Source organism: Periplaneta americana, chromosome 1 (genome assembly GCF_040183065.1).
Source record: "Periplaneta americana isolate PAMFEO1 chromosome 1, P.americana_PAMFEO1_priV1, whole genome shotgun sequence".
Classification (NCBI taxonomy): domain Eukaryota; kingdom Metazoa; phylum Arthropoda; class Insecta; order Blattodea; family Blattidae; genus Periplaneta; species Periplaneta americana.
The window spans coordinates 210,154,081-210,179,070 of record NC_091117.1 but is presented as its reverse complement, the minus strand read 5'-3'; the positions used below and the strand labels follow the sequence as shown (position 1 = coordinate 210,179,070).

Sequence of the window (24,990 nt, the reverse complement as noted above, 5' to 3'; positions counted from 1 at the left end):
AGCACTCTGATTATTATATTATTTATGTTTTTGTTTTATTAAGAATTTTAGATAAGGGCGCAAATAGCCATAGTAGCTGACGCGCCCTTTTTAACGATTCAGGTGGACGAAACTATTGATGTTTCTGTAAAAGCATACCTCAACATTGGTGTTAGGTATAATCATGACAAAAACATCGAAAAACGAATTATGAGATGTTATGATGTCTCAGCGATAAAAGTGCTGAGGGGCTGTCTAATAGTTATTGTCGTCATAGAGACGTACAATATCTTACTTGCCAGCCATAATATGATGGAGCATCGGTGTGGCGGGCTGTCGTAATGGGGTGCAAGTCATAATACGTCGAAAATACCCTAAAGTGATTTTTCTGCACTGCTATGCGCACCAGCTGAATTTGATACTATTACACAATGACAAAACAATAAAAGAAGTTAAGTTTTTCATCTGCAAGAGAGTATGGAGTTGAACAAAAACATCAGGCAGACTTCCAACCCGAGCATTTTAATTGAAACTCATAAAACACGTTTTTTTTTTTTTTTTTTTTTTTTTTTTTTTTTTTTTTTTCAATCTTTGACTCTATCATTGTTCAATTAGTTGAACGATTATCGAGCTTTGACGAAGTTGCTTTTATTGAATTTTTAAACCATACACAATTTGCCCGTTCAAAAAATCCTTTCCTGACAGTTTCAAAAACATAAAAAAACATACTAAGGTGTTTAACTTTATAATTATAACACTACGCAATGAACTGGTTAATATCTACAGCTCAGAAAGCAAAGCTGAACCTTGCATTGAATTATTGGGTTTCATTGTAGGTATCGATCTCCAAACACTATATGAGCGGACGGTAAAGTTGCTGCAACTGATTCTGATGAGCTCGGCTACTATAGAACGTAGCGGACACCCATGCTGCCAGAGTACTTCTGAATGAGATGTAGATCTACTGCAGAAGGAATGAAACCCAGTGATGTTGCAGATGCAACTTTAAGCAACAGGCTACAACTTGTGCATAATGCGTGTGTCCGTTATATTTGGAATATTCGTAATATAATCATATTTTCCCCTCTTTCCAAACTGTTTTGGTTAAGGCTAAGCAATCGACGTGACCTGCATTTCTTCTATTATTTCAAATTCTCTGCACCGCTGACCCACTTTACTTGGCTTCTCGTTTTCAAAATTTCCGTATATCATCAGCTAAATACCAGATCTCATCACAACAATTTGCTCATTATACCCTGCCACGAGACATCTTTATACTCTTCATCCTGTGCAGTTTGAATAGCGAGAAATTGGAACTTGCTTTCGAATGATGTAAGGGGTCGTTGGACAGTGCCTTCATTTAGGTCAAAATTACATAAATTCTTTCTTAACAGATTAATTACTGATTAATATGTGTTAATTATAATGCAACTAACATCTGTCCATTCGTGTTATTAACATCAATTTCTTTAAATGGAATACAAAATCTCTTATGAGTAAATTCCATTACATTAATATTATTCTTATTATATCGATGTATTTTAGATTTATATTTTGATCCTTGTAGTTCCAATAAACTATTATTAAATTAATTCTCATCATTTAAGAAACGGGTTTAACTCAACTTATGATTCTATATACGTGTAGGCTTTATCTCAAATTAAGTAAACACACACTAGTCGTTAAAATTTAACTCGAGGTTTCTGCTATAGATTCTTTAGTGTATTGTAAATATCCATAATTTAAATATGTATGTCAGTATTGTATTGATTAAGGCTGGTTGAGTGGGAGAGAATGTCTTGTGGCCTTAACTCTGCCAACGAAAATAAAACATTCTACATACCAATCATCACTACTTCAAGCAATAATATGCCGGTAGATGTTGGTTTTACTATTAATATCACTCATGTTATTCCTACCACTGTTTTCTATCACTATCATCTTTACCACTTCTGTTGCTTCTGCTATTACTATCATTCACACAACATCTGTTACTAGTTTCTACCACAACCAGTACCACATATACTACTACGTACTACTACTGCAACTCAAAATATCACTAAACGACATTTCATACAAGTTGAGAGGATGCTAAGGTATATCTTTCCCCTTCTACTGTCCCTGAGTCCGTCTGTAACAGACCGGTAGCTGTTACATCTTATACTTGCACCCCCCCCCCCCCAAGTTGTACACACAAGAAAATAAAATATTAAATAAAGTACATAAATGGATATAAAATACAGTGACACAGATGTTTGACAATTACATGTTTCAGTATATTTTAGTGTCGTTCTTACAATATTTTCAATTAATAATTAATTAAATTAAGAAATGCTAGTTTGTATTATGAAGTCAGGGGGGAGTGACACAGTGCAGATTGTCCCGTTGTGTATGCTGTAGAGTAGCAACTAGCGGTGAATAAAATATTTATCATCTGCTGTCAGTAGGTTTTTAATGTACCAGTTGATATAAATAACAATAAAATGAAATACAAACGCTTAGTATAGATTTTCGAAATATAGATTACCGGTAAACATTTTCAATAATAAGAATTTTCACTAAGTTCAAAGTCTATTAGTCGAACGTTAGTAAGATAGATAGATAGATAGCATCTTCCCCTTCACGGATGGTAAAGAGTGTGAGTAGAGGGGAAAGCCTATCAACCAAACTGAAATGGGGATTAGTAGTGCTATTCATAATTAATGATTTTAATGCGGTACCTCCTGATGTCTAGAATAATTTGATATCTTCGTAGATAAACAATTTAAAAACAAAAATCTGCGTAAAAATTTGTTTGATACGTACAGTCAAACAGTGGCCCAATTGCAAAACTGGGCCTTCAAATTATGTCCCTCTACGAATTAATTTTAACAAATGTTAAGTCTGCGGAATAATTTATTACAACTAATAATTCATGATATGAATTATGAAACATCTACAGCAATAGTAATTATTTCTTCTTGACCAGAACTTTGCAACGTAATTAAACAGCGAAAAAAAATTCGTGTTGTCTAAGTTTAATGAATTTGTAAAGCAGATTCTAACGCCAATATCCTCATTTATTGTTTCGAATATTCTATTAATTCCCTATTTCAATAGGTTGTTTAGAAATGTGTGTTTTATCATTTCCTTCCTGGATGCGTGAAATGTTGCATTATGAATTGATTCTGTACTTGTTCGTGCAACAGCATTAGTTTATTCTGTGTGTATGAAGTATAAATGAGCGGTTATGACGGATTACTGCCCAATGTGCCTATGTTTATCGATACTATAATTATTTAACAATGTGCACTGTGACCATAGTAGCCTATATCTTAATATTTTAATCTGTTGTATTCACGACAAACATGACCGGAAATTTATTTGTAAAAGTGTATTAATATGTTTTACTTGGTCCCAGTATCTGTTTACAAAGTCAACATGGACGGTCTGGCATAGCCTATCTCTGACCCATGTATATATTAATGTACAGTGTTCCTTGACCATTGGACAGATCTATCGAATGTACAGATAACGTAAATTTGAGGAAATACCGGATTATGCGTATGCTTACGAATAATACGTTCCGATTCCTGTGAAATTGATTATCCATGTCCTACAAAAAATGAATGTATATCTTCCCTCTTGTTAAAAAAAATAAGTCCCTTGTGCATACGCTTGTATTCCCCTATTCTGACTATGTCGACATTTTACTGACTGACCTATCCAGCGACAACAAAACGAAACTTCAGCGTGCTCATAATTTTGTCTGTACGTTTTGTAAGCAATCTTTGCAAATATGATCATATTACCCCATCCCTGGAAACAATAGGTTGGCTTAAACTAGATAAGAAAATACATTTATATTCACTTCTCTTTCTCTTCTAAATATTGAATTCTTCTATTCCTTCGTACATGTCGTCTCGCTTCACTTACCCTTTTTTCCCCCACCATAATCTGAACACACGCTCTCGCCATGAAACAATACTAAAAATACCATCCCATCGCACCTCCTCATACTCATCCTCTTTCACAATAGCCTTGCCAAGACTCTGGAATTCGCTATCTGCTAGCATCAGGGACTGTCGAAATAAAATTAAATTCAAACGCAAACTTACAAGGCACTAGGTTAGTAATTGAGACTCGTTCAGACATGGCTTCTTATTGTAACACAAAATATTTCCATCTCTGGGAATTTCATTACTATATAATTTTTCTAAATTTAATTTGTACTCCAGTAAATGAAATTGTTTCTTTGTTCTTAACGTATACAGTAAATTATCTAGCCTTTATTAATCAGGTAACCTTGTACTTTGATTTTTATTGTAATGTTAATTGTAATCTTAATATTTTAGTACTAATCCTCTTGTAGAGGGGAAAAAGACTACCTCATGGCCTTATCTCTACCAGGTTAAATAAATAAATAATATTAAATGGAGTACCGGATCTTTTCCTACAGTAAAAGACGATCGGAGCGTATCAGTAACATTTGAGATGCGTAGTACTAACAACTATAGGCCTACTTTCCCTCGGACGAAACTATGTTGAGAATGTATCACCCTCGGCAAAGTTTCAGCTTTTCAACCTCGAACCGAACGGCCAGAACGGTAATTGCGATATACCACTTATACTTTGACGGCATGGTTGAATACCCAAAAGGCCATGGCTAGACAATTGGAGTGAAAGTATGAAAACTCATAGCGATAAAATTCAAAATGACTGTAAAGTCTAGTGTTTTTGTAGTTTCATTTATCACGACCGTAGCCTTTTCAGTGAACTTCGAATAAGGGATAAAATGCGATATAAATGCGAAACCGACTATTTTTTTTTTAAATCCAGTTTATCTTTTATAAAGTTGAGCTTATATTTCTATAATAGAAACTGACTTTCTTAATTTAAGAAGAGTAAAAAATGTATGTACTTTCGTTTTCTCGAGGAAAAGTATCCAAAATTGCCAACATTTTTATTTCCACTCCCGAGATTGGGGTAGCGTGGATTCCAGACCATGTTGCAATTCTGGGGAATGAGGCCGCAGATGCTGCAGCCAAAGATGGTGCTACGAATAGCACTCTGGTATATTGGCGCGAGAGGTGGCAAGACTTACAAAATCATTTGAAATATAGAATATGGTGGCAATGTGAAGGAGAATAGTCTGCACAAGAGGGAAACAAATTACGAAATATAAAGAATACTGTTCGAGTTTGGGATTCGTCCACAAGAGCGTCACGACACGAGGAGGTTTTACTCACCCGGTTGAGGATTGGCCACTGTCATCTGACACATGGCCATCTCCTACGTGGCGAGCCTCAGCCAGGGTGTGATATGTGCCGTGTTCCACTTATGGTGGAACATTTTTTATTGCGTTGCAGAAAATGTGACAGTGTCCGCCGGCAATATAGAATTCGGCCGACACTATGTTACGCTCTTGGCAATGATTTTAATTGTACCAATGCAGTTCTGAGATTTTTATCGAATAGGTACAGGATTGAATACGGTGATTTAGTTTTTTATTGCTCCGTTTTACTTGTCCTCTGGACCCTTTACATCCGGATGTTACATTTGTTTTATATTTGATTTTATATTGTTGACATTTCGGACTTTATACATCCGAATATTTTATAAAATTTTACAGTTTTTGAAATGTGATACACAATTTATCTCTGGTGGCCTTAGTTTTATTATTTTATTTGTTCGTTTTGAATACCACCTAGGGTCCTAGAATTGCTCACTTTTATGATTCTGTACAAATCACCTTGTGTATACTGCATTTGTGTACCTCGTTTTACCGTGACAATGCTTTTCAGTTTCTTTAGTACTCTGTTAAATTATTTATGTTTTTGTTTTATTAAGAATTTTAGATAAGGGCGCAAATAGCCATAGTAGCTGACGCGCCCTTTTTAAACCCCACTATTACTACTACTACTACTACTACTACTACTTATATGTAGCTTCGTACTGGAGCGTCGCCGGCTATGGATTCATAAACAAAAGTCGTTCCATTTGACACCACCTATCACATCTCAAAGTTTGTCACACACTCAGTCGAATACCCTGTATACACATATTATTATCAAGCAGTAGGCCTGCTCTCACTTGACGATATGTGCCAGAGGAAGAACAAATTCTTTGTATACATCTGAGGCCTGATTGGTGAAATATGTCACTAATTAGAGAATAACGATATATGAACGCTACAAAATGTTAAATGTTAAAATCAACATTTTAATTCTAATTTCAAATTGCTAAAAATCACCACCCTTACACATAAGGTAGTATTTGTAAGTTAAGTTAGACATGTTTACCTGTTTCGTATGTGGGTGGCAAGTTTCTAACATATTCAATCACAAGTAGCAGCGATTAAAATGTTCTTGGATTCATGAAGACTGTAAATTGCACTTCTGAGTTTGGAGTCCCGTGAAGCGGAATTTATCTCCAGTGACAGAATAATATACAAATAATGATTCATAACCGAAATAAATCTTGGCGTTGAAAAATAGTGACCACTTGAGTTGAAAATTAAGAATGACGAACTCTAAACAAAGAGTGTGCTTTGAATGGTATAGACTCTTCAATTTTTTGTCAAAATTGCGGCTCTCCAATTCATTAAAGTGACTGTGATTGTCATCGATAGAATATAAGTTTTGTTTTTAACTGAACCGATATTGAAATTCTAGTAAGATAACTATTTAAATATCACAATTTTATTTTTTATTGTAGGCAAAGTAAACTTCAATATCAGTAAAAGATTGCCAATGCGCACATAATAATAATAATAATAATAATAATAATAATAATAATAATAATAATGGTTTATTTTAACTCAGTGCGATACAAAAATACAAAATTACTATATTGCTAAGGAGCAAAACATAATTAATACAATACAATACATAACAATTCTTTTACCTTCCCAACACTCCAATGAAATAATTATATACTAATAATAACATTAATAATCATACCTAAATATAATTAAATCATTAAACTCGATTATGATTATAATTACAACTTCAATTTGTCTGCGTCAGTAAGAAATTGTTTAGCTTTGTCTTGTCTGGCAGCCCCTAATCTTCTGAGGTAGAGAATTCCATTCACGAGGGACGGAGACAGTGAAAGAGGATGAATAGTGGGATGTTATATGGGGAGGAATTGCTAGGATTTGGCTCTCTTGTGACCTGGTGTTTAGATTGTGATTGCAGGCCAATGGTTTAAGCTAGGCCATAAATACGGCAAAACACGCGGTCATAGGCCATCGATTACCGCGCACCCCTAACAAGTGAGCCTATACATTAGTTTTCAAAGTAAAGACTTTAATATACATTTCGTTATCTAAATATGCTCCGCACAATACACAATCATAAAGGGGAAAAAAATCTAGTGATACCGATACATGATAATTCTTGATATAATACCTGAGAGAGGGAAGTAACGTGATCCATAATGAAGGAATAATATAATTTTAGTTTTGTTTCCGTCTTGACTTGTTTTAATACTAGCCGTACCCGTGCGCTCCGCTGCACCTGTTAGAAATAAATATAAAGTAATTACATAATTAAAATAGGACGTTTGATCCAGGGAACAACTTTTACAACAGCGCAAGATAATCTGCTTCGCTCATTACCTAATTTTTTTTGCATTGCATTTATTGCATATATATTTTATGTATTTTAACACGATTCAATTGAGCATAGTTAAAATTTGAATTATAAAATAATGGATTGCTAAGCTAACGTACTATTACTGCATACTAAATCAATACACTCTCGTTGTTCGTTAATTCTCTGAGATTAAAATGAGTGTGTACATAAATATTATTTTAAGAAATACAGAAAACGAATGTACAAAATAGCCTATCAAATTTTCTGTGCATAAGAAGCTATTTTAATCTTACCTGTCCTCGATTTACTCAGACGTTACTGTAATAACATTATAGCTTTATGTCCATCTAGAGAAATTACACTTTCCATTGGTGAAATAATAATTGATTATACAAATCTGTTAATTTAGCTTCTGAAATTACTTCATACAAACACAGAAACATTCTCTGTAGGCTATGTTTAATAGCTTTCGATTGTTGATGTGCAAGGCCCCTGTTTCGATTGTTGTTGTCCAAGGCCCCTTATAGACGAAGTCATTTGTTCTTAATTCATTGCACCATCTTAGATGGCGTTATTTTAATTTTAAAACTCATTTATCTCATTAAATATCAGTCCTATCAAAATTATGTAAAGAATAAAACTTATCGAAAATCATTTTTAAAGAAACTTTTGTTATGTAATATTTTTCACAAAAATCAATAAGCGAGATATTTCGATTTATTTAATTCAGGCCCCCTTATAACCGCCCTTTTAAATAAAGTCTTTTGAATGCAATATAACCTAAAATCTAAGTTACAACGAACTTAATTTATATTCCAATTTTCATATAAATCGGTTCAGCCATTATCGCGTGAAAAGGTAACAAACATACAGACAGACATACAAACAAAATTTCAAAAAAGCAATTTTCGGTTTCAGGGTGGTTAATTATATATGTTAGGACCAATTATTTTTGGAAAATCGAAAATTACCAGAAAAATTTCGGCTACAGATTTATTAGTAGTATAGATTAACCCAGAAGTATATTTGTTAACACATTTTAATATTTTACTTGTATGTAAATGTGTTAACAAATATACTTCTGGGTTAACATTAAAATAAGTCAAGACGGAAACAAAACTAAAATTATCTTATTTCTTCATTATAATTCGACTTATTTGACAGCTTTACCAAAATGAATTCAAAATTCAAACATGATCCATGTTGAATCTTTCGTACAGTTCATACCTGTGGCGTAACGGTCAGCGCGTTTGGCTGCGAAACCAGGTGGTCCGGGTTCGAATCCCGGTCGGGGCAAGTTACCTGGTTGAGGGTTTTTCCGGGGTTTTCCCGCAACTCAATACGAGCAAATGCTGGGTAACTTTCGGTGTTGGACCCAGACTCATTTCACTGGCACCTTCATCTCATTCAGACGCTAAATAACCTAGATGTTGATACAGCGTCGTAAAATAACCCAATAAAAAATAAAAATCTTTCGTACACTACTTTTAACACTTGAATATAAATCATTGATTAAATGACGATCTTATTCGTGTTAATTATGTAAGCATGTGCGGCTTATAACGGTGTTGCATAAAATCAGTGAAGCTGTCTTTATAATTGTGTACACTCGATATACTGTTACTCGCGCATGCGCGTCTACGTTACCACTCATTACTCCAGTCCTTTTAAAGATGAGAAATGGCTCATAATTAACATAAGCGGGCAGTTGATGAAGCTGCTCCATAGTTCTGAGAGAAAACAATTTTAGTAAGTGAGTAAACTTTAATTTAAAAGTTTCACTGTGTTTTGCTGGTAACTTGATTCAATTTTAAGACAATTTTGTATTGCACTCTATATGTAATATATCTTTTGATACTTAGGAAGAAATTTTGAAATGTAGGCCTAACATTTAATGTTTCTTCGTACATTTTTTTAAGGAAACAAAACTTAAGAGTCGATTGTTGCTTCTTAGACAAACGACAATTTATTATTAATAGTAATTTATTTAACCTTTCAGAGCGTGGCGGAAATGGCGTTGAGTATTTATTTGTCGGCATTGTCGTTTTGCGTGTGTTTGCTGATAGTGTCATCTGCACCTGCAACAATGTTGGGTACTTTGTCAGATGAGCTCATCCATCATATTAATTGCCTCAATTCAACATGGAAGGTACGAATTTAAGTTATCTGAATTCATTTTATATTCCTTATGTTAAAACGTCTTACTATAAAAAAAAAACTTATAAAATGTAGTCTTTGAACAGATATTAGGCCTAAAATCCGCATTCGGAAGCAGTTACTTGTAAAAAGAGTTTTGGATTTGCCTGGTAGGTACGTCCCGACCATGGCTGTCTCCTACATGGCGAGCCTCAGCCGGAGTGTGATATATGCCGTGTTCCGATTACGGTCCAACACATTCTATTGCATTGTAGAAAATATGACCGTGCCCATCGACAAAATGCAATTCGGCCGACTCTACGTGACGCCACAGTCTACTATATACAGTCGCGAAGCTCAATATGTAGTAAAAATGCAAACATGGATAGTTGCCCACCACTAGGATCGCTACTATCGCCTCATCATCGCAGATCTCTCTCCTAGCAGACGACAAAATATGTTACACTTTTCGTTGTGTTCTTTTGGAAAAATTAACACCTTCCTTCCATTATTGAAATATTAAATGCATAAAGTTAATTTATTATTTTAATGAAGTATATTAAATATCACCATAAACTCGAAGATACCTGCAAGAAATAGGTTAATATTATTTTTGTTTGTGCAAAACGAACTGAAATTTACTATAATCGCTTCACTCATTCAAGATTATAGCCATAATTAACTATGAAACCAATAAATATTAATTTGCATTTCCCTTTACAACAATAATAGTGGACATATGAATTAATGGATTAACTTACGTGTACCGGTACTTGAAGTGTATGCTTACGTAGTTAACAAAGTGGGATGAGGTCAAGCAATAATAATCACACCAGAATTGGAAATAAAACGTGATAAATAAATTTTATTGTAACAGACTTTTTCTACGTCTCTAGTAAAGTAACAAAAAATAAAAATAACAACAAAATTAACAGCTATAATTAAAAACATATCCTTTGAAAAAAAAGTAGGCCTAAGCAATAATAATCCCACCAGAATTGAAAATAAAACGTGATCAATAAATTTCATTAAAACAAACTTAATTTTTCTAAGTCTGTAGTAAAATATTATTCCAATTATTGTATTTTAGCCATTAACATTTTAATTACAACCAATAGCGAACATTTCACAAGCATCAATGTGAAATACGCAACGAGCTAGCACTCGATGGAAATACGACACAGTCCAAAGTCGACCATGGAGTCTATTGTTTCTAGTTGCTAACCACTTGGAGCGCTTTATCACGAGATTTGCAAAAAATCGCCTCAAGCTTCGCGACTGTATATAGTAGACTGTGGTGACGCTCTTGGAAATTATATTAATTGTGTAAATGCAGTAAAGTTCTGAGATTTTTACCCAATACGGGACTTGCCAAGATGATTTAGTTTTTTTTTTTTACCCGTTTAAATGCAGTTGTCAGATTTTTATCGAATACAGGACTTGACAAGGTGACTTAGTTTTTTAATGACCCGTTTTACTTATCCTCCGGACTCTTTACATCAGGAGGTTGCATTTTTTTAGTATATGGTTTTAACAAATTTGACATTCGGACCTTTTACATCCGTGCATTTTATAAATGCTCCAGACAATTTATTTCTGGTGGCATTTGTTTTATTGTTTTGTTGTTACTTTTTAAATACTACTTAGGGTCTGAGAACTTCTCACTTTTATGGTTTTTATGCTTCACCCTGTTGAAACTGCATTTGTTTGCCTCGTTTTAACTGTGACAACGCTTTTTAGCCTTTTAAGCATTCTGGTTATTGTATTGTGTTCGTGTTTAGTGAATGATTTTAGATAAGGGCACAAATAGCCATAGTCGCTGATGCGCTCTTTTTAAACCCCAGTAACTAACTTGACCCATTTTACTTATCCTCCGGACCTTTTACATCCGAAGGTTACATTTGTTGTTTAATATATGCTTTTAACAATCTTGACATTTCGGACCTTTTACATCCGAATATTTTATAAATTCTTTTATTTTGAAATGTGCTATACAATTTATCTCTGGTGGCCTTAGTTTTATTATTTTATTGGTTCGTTTCGAATACTACTTAGGGTCTGAGAACTGTTCACTTTTATGAATTTTAAGAATCACCTGCATTTTTGTGTACCTCGTTTTTACTGTGACGTTTTTAGTTCTTTTTATCATTTTGGTTATTGTATTGTTTGTGTTTTATATTTTGTGAATAATTTTAGATAAGGGCGCAAACATCATAGTAGCTGACGCGCCCTTCTTAAACCCCACTAACTAACTTGCCTTGTCTTTGTGACAAGCTGTTAAAGAGTTCTCCTCAAACGTATTCAAAATGTGATTGTAATTGAATAGACGTCCTTCGCAAGTCTCTCATGGCTCCGACTTAAAGAACGCAGAACTTTACACTCTTTGTCTTCACTCTTTCGAATTCTGCACACCTCAACACCAAATTACCTTTCATCTCGTTTCTCTTATCTATACTCTAACCACGACGTAAATACCAGATCACTTATCTGTGGCACGCTAAATATACCTCTTCATAGAACATCTTGTTATTCCTCATCTTTTACAATATCCACCTCGCGTCAATGGAATTCCTTGTCACAAAGTATTAGGGGCTGCAAGACAACAAACACCTTTAAGAACAGCTTAAAAGATAACCTTATTAGCATTTCACTCCAATCATACTGATTTAAACTATCACTGACTACACTGTTACTTTTTTCTTTAGACATCATCCTGATTGTGCTGTATTTTCAAAATTGTCTTATAATAATCTCTTTCTATTATCTAATATTATTTGAAATATATTAACATTCTATGTATGTTAGTTTAATTCTGCTACACAGTTTATTTCAGTGTTTAATTAATAGTTCATAGTATTTTGTTGTTTAATTCGTAAATAGTTCTTGTATACATGTAACTCTCATCTAAATCAAATTGTTGAATTCTTTGTAAGTTCATGCATATGTATATACACTTTTTGCTAGTTAAGTGGAAGAGAAGGCCTTACGGCCTTAACTCTGCCAGCTAAAATAAATTATTATTATTATTATTGTTATTATTATTATTATTATTATTATTATTATTATTATTATTATTATTATTATTATTATTATTATAGACGTCGTTCGGGCGACTAAATGTGGACAGACAGCGTCTGAGTTGTATAATGAAGTCTTGTGTGATTGCAGGCAGGCCACAACTTCAGGGAGGACCTTCCTTTAGATTACTTCAGGAAACTTGCAGGAGTGCGAAGAAATTCGAAGGCTTCTTCTTTGCCGATGATATCTTGGAAACACATTGATATTGACATTCCAGAGGAATTCGACCCCAGAGAACAATGGCCACACTGTCCCACCATACGCGAAATACGTGACCAAGGGTCGTGTGGATCTTGTTGGGTAAGTGTGTAATTAAAATGATTCAAGTGACTGGTGTTTTTGGCAGAATGTACTAGTACAGTGAAACCTGTTCAAGACGGAAGTGACATGGTCCTAATTTTTTTTTTCCGTTGTGGACAGGTTTCCGTATTATTCAGGTGTGACATTAAAATGGAATATTTTATCATTCATATACATGCAAAACAAAATGGCATGCCGCAAATTACAAGAAATACAAAATATTCCATTTAACACTAATCACATTAAATCAGCTTTCTGTCGCTTATTCCGTTGGTGAATCATCTTGATTAAAATCTCATTTTCTGTATAAATATTATCGTAACTCACTCATTAGTCATTAAACATTACTAAAGTTTGCTAATCTCATTCTATTTAATATCTAACACTATACTCTAATACTGTACTGCATATCACTATACATTATTAATTAATTGGACTAAGAGCCATCTATTAGAAGCCTTGAGTTCTGGTTTATGTAATTTCTTCCCCAGTTCAATAGCTTGCTTTGTAGAATAGATCCAGAAATTGGCTTGTTCTTTGAAAGGTCATGAAGAACCCACTCCCACAAGAATTCATTTATTTTCACATAAACTGTTGCTTTCTGGTTTCTTTTTTGTCACCAATATCAGCCGCAAGCCACTCACTCATTATGATCTTTAATTTTCAAAGTGTCACACCTGAGTTTTCCACTGAACTTCAACATTAATTCACATAGACTTTGTTTCTAATTTTCCTTTATCTCGATAACTTTTACTTCATCACTTAATGTTAATGCCACATTTTACGCAACTTTCTTTTACCAGGGAATCACTACACTTGCGCTCTGTCTAGCTACGACAGTATACGGGTGTGAAGCATTGAAAATCTTTGAAGGGACTCGTCTGCCTAGTCAACAGGGTAATAAAATTTATGACCGACAGGCCAAACACCCTCGTACCCTCTAAAATATTGCAAATAAAACTTGTTTTTATCTTAGTGACCTACATATTTAGTATATTCCTTGAAATTACACGCTGTTTCAAAATACAGTTACAAAATATAGTGTGTCCAAAATATTGTTTCCGTTTTGAACAGTAGCAGACAGTTTCTGTTTCCGCGTTGGACAGTTTCCGTTTTATTCAGGAAAAATTACACATAATACCCATACAAATTTCGCTGGGACCAATAAACTGTTCCGAAATAGACAGGATTCCGGATTATTCAGGTTCCGATTTGAACAGGTTTCACTGTAGTTATTCGATGTTGAAAAGCTTGCTTGAATACGACAGATCTCACAAATTCTTATCTGTTTCTGAAACAGAAGCAAAACTGATATTGGATTTATTGCTGATTTTGAATGAATTCCAGCGGTTCCAAATACCGTTGATGAGACGTCCTGCCCTTCAGCTGTTAAGTAAAGAAATGAATTAATTCCGTACACATAAGGATAAAGTCATTATTTACTTACTTATTGGCTTTTAAGGAACCCGAAGATTCATTGCCGCCCTCACATAAGCCCGCCATTGACCCCTATCCTGAGCAAGATTAATCCAGTCTCTACCATCATATCCCACCTCCCTCAAATCCATTTTAATATTATCTTCCCATCTTTGCTGTGGTCGTGCCAGAGAATCAGTCCCATTCCGAGGCTTATTTGAAGGATTCGTAACAAGCTGTTACGGTGATGGGTTGTTATAGCCCTTCGCCCAACCCCCAAGCTGGAGGACCATCCTTTATCGGCTGTCCACGACTGCTTATTCAATATATTCGCAGCTACCCTCCATATCTGGAGGCCGTAATTACTCTTATGATAATACCGGGTGCTTGTAATTAAACTTTTCCTAATTAATCGTCTCTATGTGAAAAATGAGTGATCGCACGAACACGAAACGTAATGTGAACATTGCCAAGGACATGGAGAAGAGAAATAAATTAATAAACAATTTGTTTTAAAAACTTTTCGTTATATCATACGCTATGCCTAGTTTTTGTGGACATGGCGCCCTTCAGACTACAAAATGATTGTATTATCCAACAAATATGATCCATTCCGAATTTTATGCTTTTAGCAATGACTAAATTTAATGAATATCTATACTAATAATAAATCTGTAGCCGAAATTTTTCTGGTAATTTTCGATTTTCCAAAAATAATTGGTCCTAACATATATATAATTAACAACCCTGAAACCGAAAATCGCTTTTTTGAAATTTTTATTTGTATGTCTGTCTGTCTGTCTGTCTGTATGTTTGTTACCTTTTCACGCGATAATGGCTGAACGGATATCGATGAAAATTGGATTATAAATTAAGTTCGTTGTAACTTAGATTTTAGGCTATATTATGACATTCAAAATACATTATTTAAAAGGGGGGTTATAAGGGGGCCTGAATTAAATAAATCGAAATATCTCGCTTATTATTGATTTTTGTGAAAAATGTTACATAACAAAAGTTTCTTTAAAAATAATTTCCGATAAGTTTTATTCCTTGAAAAATTTTGATAGGACTGATATTTAATGAGATAAATGAGTTTTAAAATTAAAATAACTGCCATCTAAGGCCGTGTAATGAATTAAAAAACAAATGACTTCGTCTATAAGTGGCCTTGGACAGCAACAATCGAAAGCTATGAAAGATAGCCTACAGATAATGTTTCTGTCTTTGTATGAAGTAATAAAGGATGTTAAATTAACCGATTTGTATAATTAATTGTTATTTCACCATTGGAAATTGTAGTTTCTCTAGATGGACATAATGCTATAATGTTATTACAGTAACTTCTGAGTGAATCGAGGACAGGTAAGATTAAAATAACTTCTTATACACAGAAAACGTAATAGGCTATTTTGTACATTCATTAAACTATGGTTGCATGTAATAACAAATAAGAAACATAAAGGAATTGTCATTGCATCAAATGAGTGCTCTCTGGACGAAAATGATCCCATTTTAATAATTTAAATACAATTTAAATTAAGTAACGTATTAAACGATTTATCCTTCTATCAAACACGAATGTTCCCTGGATCAAACGTCCTATTTTAATTATGTAATTACTTTATATTTACTTCTAACAGGTGCAGCGGAGCACACGGGTACGGCTAGTCTGTCATAAAAATCAAAAGAAATTTGTAGTTCAACCACATGATGTCTTCTGTGAACTTATTATTTAAAAATTGTTCCTATGTAGAGGAAGTGCAAAGAAAGCTTGCCCATTTATTATTTTAAAATGTTCCTATGTAGAGGAAGCACAAAGAAGGCTTGCCCATTTGACTGATGCGCAGAGAACGATATTTGGTCCTCGTACCATCATGCTCGTTACAGGGCTGCTATGAATCACGTAATGCTGATTACAGGGCGCATCCGACAGCGCGGTCTTGAGCTGTTCGTACCGTGAAATGTATTGTGCAGAGCGGGTTGAAGCCAGCGTATGCGTTACATATTCTGCGTTTTATCCCTCATATTAGGATTTTTATAGAGTTCAAAGTGTGTTTGTAAAATAACAGAGTTCTGTATAACATTCTACAATTACAAGTGCTAATGAAACGTTACACAGTCAAACTAGGGAATTATTTATAATGTTTATAAATATATGAAAAACGAAACAGGTTCCACTCGTAACGTAAGGAATATATACAGATTAAAATAAATCGACCATAGTACCGCGCTAGTTATCGGAACACTTTAATAAAATCTCATAGTATTAGTTATTAATATTTTATTACAATGTCAAATATAAATTATTACACGATCACATATTTCTTGTAACATCTTTGTAATTTAATTCAGTGATTTTATATGTAAAAGAAATCGTGCTTCTGTATTTTCAACAATGTTATGTTATTAGTTACTCTGCAACTAGGTTTAGGTTACGTTACATGTGCTGTGATAAATCTCACTCGAAACATCAAGCCAGCAGACGACTGAGAACTGACGACAGTTTGCCAATCGAATCGAAGCGAGGTCGAGTGCACCCGAACGTTTCCGAAAGTTCGCACAGCTTTCCGTGGCAAGCTCTTCTTGCATTTACTCTATGTATGAAAATAATCCATTGTAGATATGAGATGTAACTGATCAGTAATATAACTGTGAGAAAGACAATGGACTATTTCCATGATAGACTGGGACATTGGCTGTGAATGATTCTCATTTTGAGTATCTTTTGTCAAGTTTGGTTAGTGAAAGTGTTTTGTTTAGATTTATAGTCTACTCAACATTATTTTTACTTATTTGTTTAAAGTTTGAAGTTGAATAATTTCGAGGGAAAAATTGTTCCGGGGCCGGACATCGAACCCGGGACCTTTGGTTTAACGTACCAACTGAGCTACCCGGGAACCCTACCAGACACCGATCCAACTTTTCCCTCTATATCCACAGACCTCAAAGTGGGCTGACAACCGTCAAGCAACCAACATTGAGTGCACACTAACTCTGTGTGACTTAAATTGTGGTTTTCTGTTAACGAACAGCGACGTATATTATGCAAATCAAGCTTTCAGGTATAACTTCCTGTAAAGTTGATTTGAATAATTTCGAGGGAAAAATTGTTCCGGGGCCGGGCATCGAACCTTTGGTTTAACGTACCAACGCTCTACCAACTGAGCTACCCGGGAACTCTACCAGACACCGATCCAATTTTTCCCTCTATATCCACAGACCTCAAAGTGGGCTGACAACAGTCAAGCTACCAACATTGAGTGCACACTAACTCTGTGTGACTTAAATTGTGGTTTTCTGTTAACGAACAGTGACGTATATTATGCAAATCAAGCTTTCAGGTATAACTTCCTGTAAAGTTGATTTGAATAATTTCGAGGGAAAAATTGTTCCGGGGCCGGGCATAGAACCTTTGGTTTAATGTACCAACGCTCTACCAACTGAGCTACCCGGGAACTCTACCAGACACCGATCCAACTTTTCCCTCTATATCCACAACCTCAAAGTGGGCTGACAACAGTCAAGCTACCAACATTGAGTGCACACTAACTCTGTGTGACTTAAATTGTGGTTTTCTGTTAACGAACAGTGACGTATATTATGCAAATCAAGCTTTCAGGTATAACTTCCTGTAAAGTTGATTTGAATAATTTCGAGGGAAAAATTGTTCCGGGGCCGGGCATCGAACCTTTGGTTTAACGTACCAACGCTCTACCAACTGAGCTACCCGGGAACTCTACCAGACACCGATTCAACTTTTCCCTCTATATCCACAACCTCAAAGTGGGCTGACAACAGTCAAGCTACCAACATTGAGTGCACACTAACTCTGTGTGACTTAAATTGTGGTTTTCTGTTAACGAACAGTGATGTATATTATGCAAATCAAGCTTTCAGGTATAACTTCCTGTAAAGTTGATCGGTGTCTGGTAGAGTTCCCGGGTAGCTCAGTTGGTAGAGCGTTGGTACGTTAAACCAAAGGTCCCGGGTTCGATGCCCGGCCCCGGAACAATTTTTCCCTCGAAATTATTCAAATCAACTTTACAGGAAGTTATACCTGAAAGCTTGATTTACAAGTTTGAAGTTTGAAGTTATTCAAACAACTTTAATAAATACCAGTAGTTAAAAGACATTAAACAGGTGAATGGGTAAAATGTCTATGCGTTCATACGTAAAATTTAATGGAGATTCAGAATATGTAAATTTTAATACAGGGTGCCATTTAAAAAAATAAAGTTTATTGTCACACCTTGTATGCATGGATAATTAACCTCCTCTTTTTTTTTTTTTTTTTTTTTTTTTTTTTTTTTTTTTTTTTGGTAAAATTAAGATTTTAAGAAGTTATTAAGCAATATTCCATACATATTGTTCACTCTGTATGTAAGATTCTGTTGCTTATACGTTAATAATCTTTTGTAAAAACATAATAAGTCAGGAACTGGTGAAATCGTTACAGCAGACAACTTTGTATGAACATTTCCAGGCCTTTGGAGCCGTGGAAGCCATGTCTGACAGAATATGCATCCGTTCAGGCGGGCGAATACACTTCCGCGTTTCAGCTGAGGACCTGGTGACGTGTTGCGGCGAATTTTGTGGAAATGGCTGTAATGGAGGGGATCCTGCTGCAGCCTGGGATTACTGGGTGTCAACTGGAATTGTGAGTGGGGGCCCGTATGGCTCTCACCAGGTATTGATTCATTCATTCATGTTTTTCTGCTCTTCACTGAAACTTTCAGCATTCTCCAATATTCCCACTCAGCATTCCCCAACATTCCCTTTATTTCGCTCTCTTAAACTGTCTTCTTTATTTATATGGGGTTATTGGTAGAAGTATCTTGTTGAAGCCTCAGAAATGAAATTCCTAAGATCAGTGGCGGGATATTCTTTATTACAACACAAGAGGAATGAAGATATCAGAAAAGAATGAGGGATAGAGGGAATAACACAAAAGTTAACAAATCACCGAAATAGGTGGATGGAACATCTAGAAAGGATGGAGGATCACCGAATTCCCAAGAAAGCTTTCCAGTATGCTCCAAGAGGAAGGAGAAATGTTGGTCGCCCTAGGTTTCGTTGGAGAGAACAAATCTAATGGGGACGGAACGGGCCTACCGGCTCAACCCGTGATGTTGATGATGATGATCTTGTTGAAGGTTACTACAATGATCTGGTTTTGAATGTCGGTTATTTCTTTTACTGTTGACATGGATGTTGTTAGTTTCCTCATTTCTATGTGTAGTCATGAACAAATCTGTTTTTTAGTAAAATTTGATACTCTGACTGTAATTTGGTAGAGCGAATATTATGCGAAGCGTATGTTAATGAGAAACTTGCGATTTTGAAAAAAAGATATATTTGGAGATCTACAAAACACAAGTTCTCACGATCCCTATAGTGAGAAAGTGGTTTCAGGCTTGCTGATAGTATATTTGTGTACTACAGCTGTTTTTATTAACTCTTAACCGAATTTTGTTGGTTAAGTATTCCTTAAGTCAATTTATTGGTACATGCTTTCTTGAACTTTACTATCATTGTTTTGAAATAAAATTTAGTGTGACATTTTTAATGATTAAAACACACAATAGTGATTTAGTCCGAATAAAATATATGTAGTTTTTTTTTTCCATTCGGTGATTTATTATATACAATTAAATGACAAATGAAACGTTACTTCAACATGGAATAAAAATTAATTACGTAAGTGATATTAATTTCATTCAAAATTTTCTCAGGCTTCCAGCCAGGTCATAAGTTGGTGATCCACCGACGTTTCGAGGATGTTCATCTTCCTCATCTTCAGGGTTAAATGATATCTAAGGGTACCCAGCTTCTTAATTTATAGTGCCAGAGGGAGGAGTCAGCCGAGGAGCTGTGCGCTGATTGGCTCTTATTAGTGCGGACTGCAGCGTGAACGCAGCTGATGTGTCGTCTTGCTTTGTGCTCTTCGGCTGATTGACCGCGGGTCTCACGGTGGGCTCGGCAGACTAGTTCATGTGTCCTCTGCTGATGACGGCCCGTTATCTGGGCATTGAGAAATTTAATAGCCAGTGCCCACGCCACACTTAGTTGGAGTCCCGATTCAGGTTACCGCATTCTGCCCCCAGTCAGCGCACAGATCCTCGGCTGACTCCTCCCTCTGGCACTATAAATTAAGGAGCTGGGTACCCTTAGATATAATTTAACCCTGAAGATGAGGAAGATGAACATCCTCGAAACGTCGGTGGATCACCAATTTATGGCCTGGCTGGAAGCCCGAGAAAATTTTGAGTTACCACGTCGCCAGGAAAGCTTCAGTAGTTATTAATTTCATTGTTACGTTGAGATTTATTTCTACTCCATGTAGCGAAATTCCGTTTTCGAGCATAGGAATATACAGGTAGGAAAGGTTTCTCATATCTTAAAAATTAGTGATCGGTAGTTGTAAAGTTCTTCTTATGTGTTGATGAATCTACAAAGACTCAGTTAGTGATAGGAAGATGAATATGCAGGACAGTAATATTGCTCAATATAGAAACAAATAGGGCTGGCACACTGAATGGCTCTCTGGTATATTGGCGCGAGAGGTGGCAGGACATTCGAAACTACTTGAAATATAAAATATGGTGGCAATGGGAAGTAGAATGGTCTGCACAAGAGGGAAATAAATTACGAAATATAAAGAATACTGTTCGAGTTTGAGATTCGTCTACAAGAGCGTCGCGACACGAGGAGGTTTTACTCACCCGGTTGAGGATTGGCCATTGTCATCTGACACACGGCCATCTCCTACGTGGCAAACCTCAGCCGGAGTGCGATATGTGCCATGTTCCACTTACGGTGGAACACTTTTTATTGCGTTGCAGGAAATATGACCATGCACGGAGGCAATATGGAATTCCGCCGACATTACGTGACGCTCTTGGAAATGCTTTTAATTGTACAAATGCAGTTCTGAGATTTTTATCAAATACAGGTTTGGATAAGATGATTTAGTTTTTTATTGATCCGTTTTACTTATCCTCCGGACCCTTTACATCCGGAGGTTACATTTGTTGTTTTATATTTGATTTTACATTGTTGACATTTCGGACTTTATACATCCGAATATTTTATAAAATTTTATGGTTTTAAAATATGATTCACAAGTTATCTCTGGTGGCCTAAGTTTTATTGTTTTATTTGTTCGTTTTGAATACCACCTAGTGTGGTAGAATTGCTCACTTTTATGATTCTGTAGAAATCACCTTATGTATACTGCATTTGTGTGCCTCGTTTTACCGTGACAACGCTTTTTAGTTTTTTAGCACTCTGATTATTATATTATTTATGTCTTTGCTATATTAAGAATTTTAGATAAGGGCGCAAATAACCATAGTAGCTGACGCGCCCTTCTTAAACCCTACTACTCACTCTCCCTCTAGAAACAAATATGCTTAGAATCTCACTATAAACAAAGAATATAGTTTCACAATTACCCTGGGTGAAGTAAACGGAACTCCAGCTTGGCCTTCAATGGGGAAGTGCCCTGCCTATCAGGATGTACAGAGCAGTGAGGTAGTCTCTTAGTCAAGGCTGGGCAGCAAGAGCGGATTCTACTCTCTCACGGGGAGCCATATGATTTCTCTTCATCCCCCTTCTTCCTCGCCTAACACCGCGCAGCGTTGATTCAGTGACGGATGAATATTAAGCGTCCCCGTTTAGAGTTTGGATTTGCTCTCGATGTCCAGCCCTGCTCTTAGTGGATACTAAATGCACGTGTTTGTTAATATATTTGCTTGTACAATCACTTTATTGATTCACATGTATTTATTCCATGCTGCCTTTTATTTCAATTGTTTCAATATATTTGCTTTTGCAAATTAAGTAAACAAATATCAATTCCAGCTATTTTTGTTACCGTACATGTAACATGAGCTATTTGCTCTGGAAATCTGCAAGGCTATTTCACTTTCACTCTGTAAATGCTGAATTAAATTAAACCACATTACAAATGCATTTCAGAAAAGTTAACATTCAGAAACTATAAAGAGAGTGTTTCATGAGCACCGAAATGAATGTTAAGTTTATCTTCTTAATTTGCGTGTACTAAATAGTTTGATTTATGCAATATTTCCTAATAAAATATCCCGTTGCTATTTTATCCTTCACATTCATGTTACTTTTACTTGCAACGAGTGAATAAAAGATTACAAAAACAAGAATGGAAAAATGTACACACAATTTGTGAATGATAGTCACATATGTTGTTGTTTTCTAATGCCAGGCGTTTGACAATAAAGTCATTTGACCTCTTGCACTCCAATATTTTTCAAAGATATTATCATGACCAGCCACTGAAGCACAAATTTTGAGGTGTTCCAAATCCATTTCTTGGTTTCAGTTGCACAATGGGCAGTTAGGGGACTGATATATTCCAATTCTATGCAGGTGTTTGGCCAAACAATCATGGCCTGTTGCCAATCTAAATGCAGCTACAGACGATTTTCGTGGTAAATCGGGAATTAACTGTGGATTTTGATGCAGAGAGTTCCATTTTTTCCCTTGGGATTGTGCTATCAAATTTTGTTTGTTGAAGTCTAAGTATGTAGATTTAATAAATCTCTTCACAGAGTAATACATAGATTTAGTAACAGGTCTGTAAGTAGCAGTGCTGCCCTTCTTTGCTAAAGCATCCACATTCTCGTTTCCCAGGATTCCACAATGGGATGGTATCCATTGGAAAACAATTCTTTTATTGAGTGATATTAATTGAGAGAGCATTTTAGTTATTTCTGCTGTTTGAGATGAAGGTGTGTGTTTAGAGACAATTGATAGAATAGCTGCTTTGGAGTCTGACAATATAGCTGCATTCCTAAATTTATTGATGTGGCATAAAAGATTCCTGAGACTTTCACTTATTGCAATGATTTCACCATCAAAACTTGTTGTTCCATATCCAAGAGATCTATAAAGTGAGAAGAGACAGCACATAACACCTGCACCGGCACCTTGTTCTCTGGAGATCAAGGATCCGTCGGTGTATAAATGAAGCCAGTTTTGTGGAGGGTACCTAATATTAATTGTCTCTAAAGACAATTGTTTCAGTATTTCAGTGTTTACTTCTGATTTCAGTATTTCTTCTGTTAAATTTAGATTATATTCTATATTTAATAGAGTTAAAGGGTTTGGTTTAATTTGTAAGTTTTCTTTCAAATTCGGGATATTGATTGATAGTCACATATGAAACCATAGCAACCAGCTTATTATACTGAGCTTTGTTATATGATATTTATAAATTTAACATTCAATAAAATTAAATGCCAGCTTTGCTCAGATGGTGGATGTGTTAGCCTGCTGACCCACATCTGTGTTCTGCAGTACTTCCGAATTTCTCTTGTACTAAATAACTCGTTTGGTTTTTATCCGAGTTTTTACCCAACTGCAAAGCAAGTATCAGGTAATACCACGGAAAATATTCTGCCTCATCTTGTGAAATACATCTCGCTGCCACCGGTCCTAAATGACTTAATCGTTGATAGAAAGTTAAAAAGAAGTAATATAAAATTATTATGTTATTTATTTTTTATAACAATTTATTAAGAAAAGTACTGGATAGTTAACACAAATTCGATAGCAAGTGACCAGAAATATAAAATTATTATATCGTTTATAACGATTTATTAAGAGGTTTTGGATATTTTTTTTATACTCTCGCGCAAATGGATTTAATACAATAAGAAAAACTCTCGTAATTATTGAATCTACTTTTACTTACTCTCACTGATATAATAAATAAGAGTTATTAATATCTTTTCAATATATGTTCAAGGAAATAAAATGTAAACGTAATATCATTTGTTACGTCAGGAATATGAATAAATGTTATTGTATTGTACAAAATATGTGAAGGTAGTGCACATTTGTACCATCATCGCGATACTCACTTTTCTGTTTTGTTTTAGGGGTGTCAGCCGTATCTGATTGAACCCTGTGAACATCATGTGAATGGCTCAAGAAAGCCCTGCTCAGATGATCCCACTCCAAAATGCCTACATAAGTGTGAAAGTGGTTATAACGTTTCTTATGAAAATGACCGCAGTTATGGTAAGTTTCAAGGCAGTCCCTCTGTATGTGGAAAGTTTTAGCTGTAAGACATAATTCAGACAAGAGGACTGAAATTGTGTTTTTAATTAATGAACAGTCATTTCTAATAGTTGAAATTAAATATTTTTAGGATGTTTGTTATTAAGATTAAAGCTGCAAATTTGTAATTAAGTAGGTTATATTATAAAAAGCTAAATGGCTAGATTATACATCGCAAATGAAGTTGGTAAAATAAAGATATCGATATATGGTTCAGAGGTGGGAACTTACCATAACGACATGCAAGAAGAACACTAACCTACAAAAGAAAGCGTTTTTCATGTCGTGAAATATGTTGAAGTTAGTATAATTATGATGAAGGATGAGTAGAGTGGAGAAAAATTCTCTCCAGCACCGGGACTCGAACCCGGGTTTTCAGCTCTCCATGCTGATGCTTTAT

The 24,990-nt window shown here is 35.2% G+C and overlaps 1 protein-coding gene across 5 annotated transcripts in view; it reads left to right on the top strand.

The window, feature by feature from the left end:
- LOC138707389 (cathepsin B-like) overlaps positions 1-24,990 on the top strand; it is a 57,438-nt gene that overhangs the window by 29,009 nt on the left and 3,439 nt on the right. For 3 of the 5 annotated variants that reach the window (XM_069836750.1, XM_069836759.1, XM_069836769.1), the window contains 3 exons: positions 12,861-13,070; positions 18,973-19,176; positions 24,410-24,551. In XM_069836750.1, the coding sequence (XP_069692851.1) occupies positions 12,861-13,070; positions 18,973-19,176; positions 24,410-24,551 (556 nt within the window). Of the gene's footprint in view, positions 1-8,741; positions 9,310-9,555; positions 9,706-12,860; positions 13,071-18,972; positions 19,177-24,409; positions 24,552-24,990 lie in introns of those variants that run through there. The other 2 variants (XM_069836778.1, XM_069836787.1) reach the window with 2 other exon arrangements.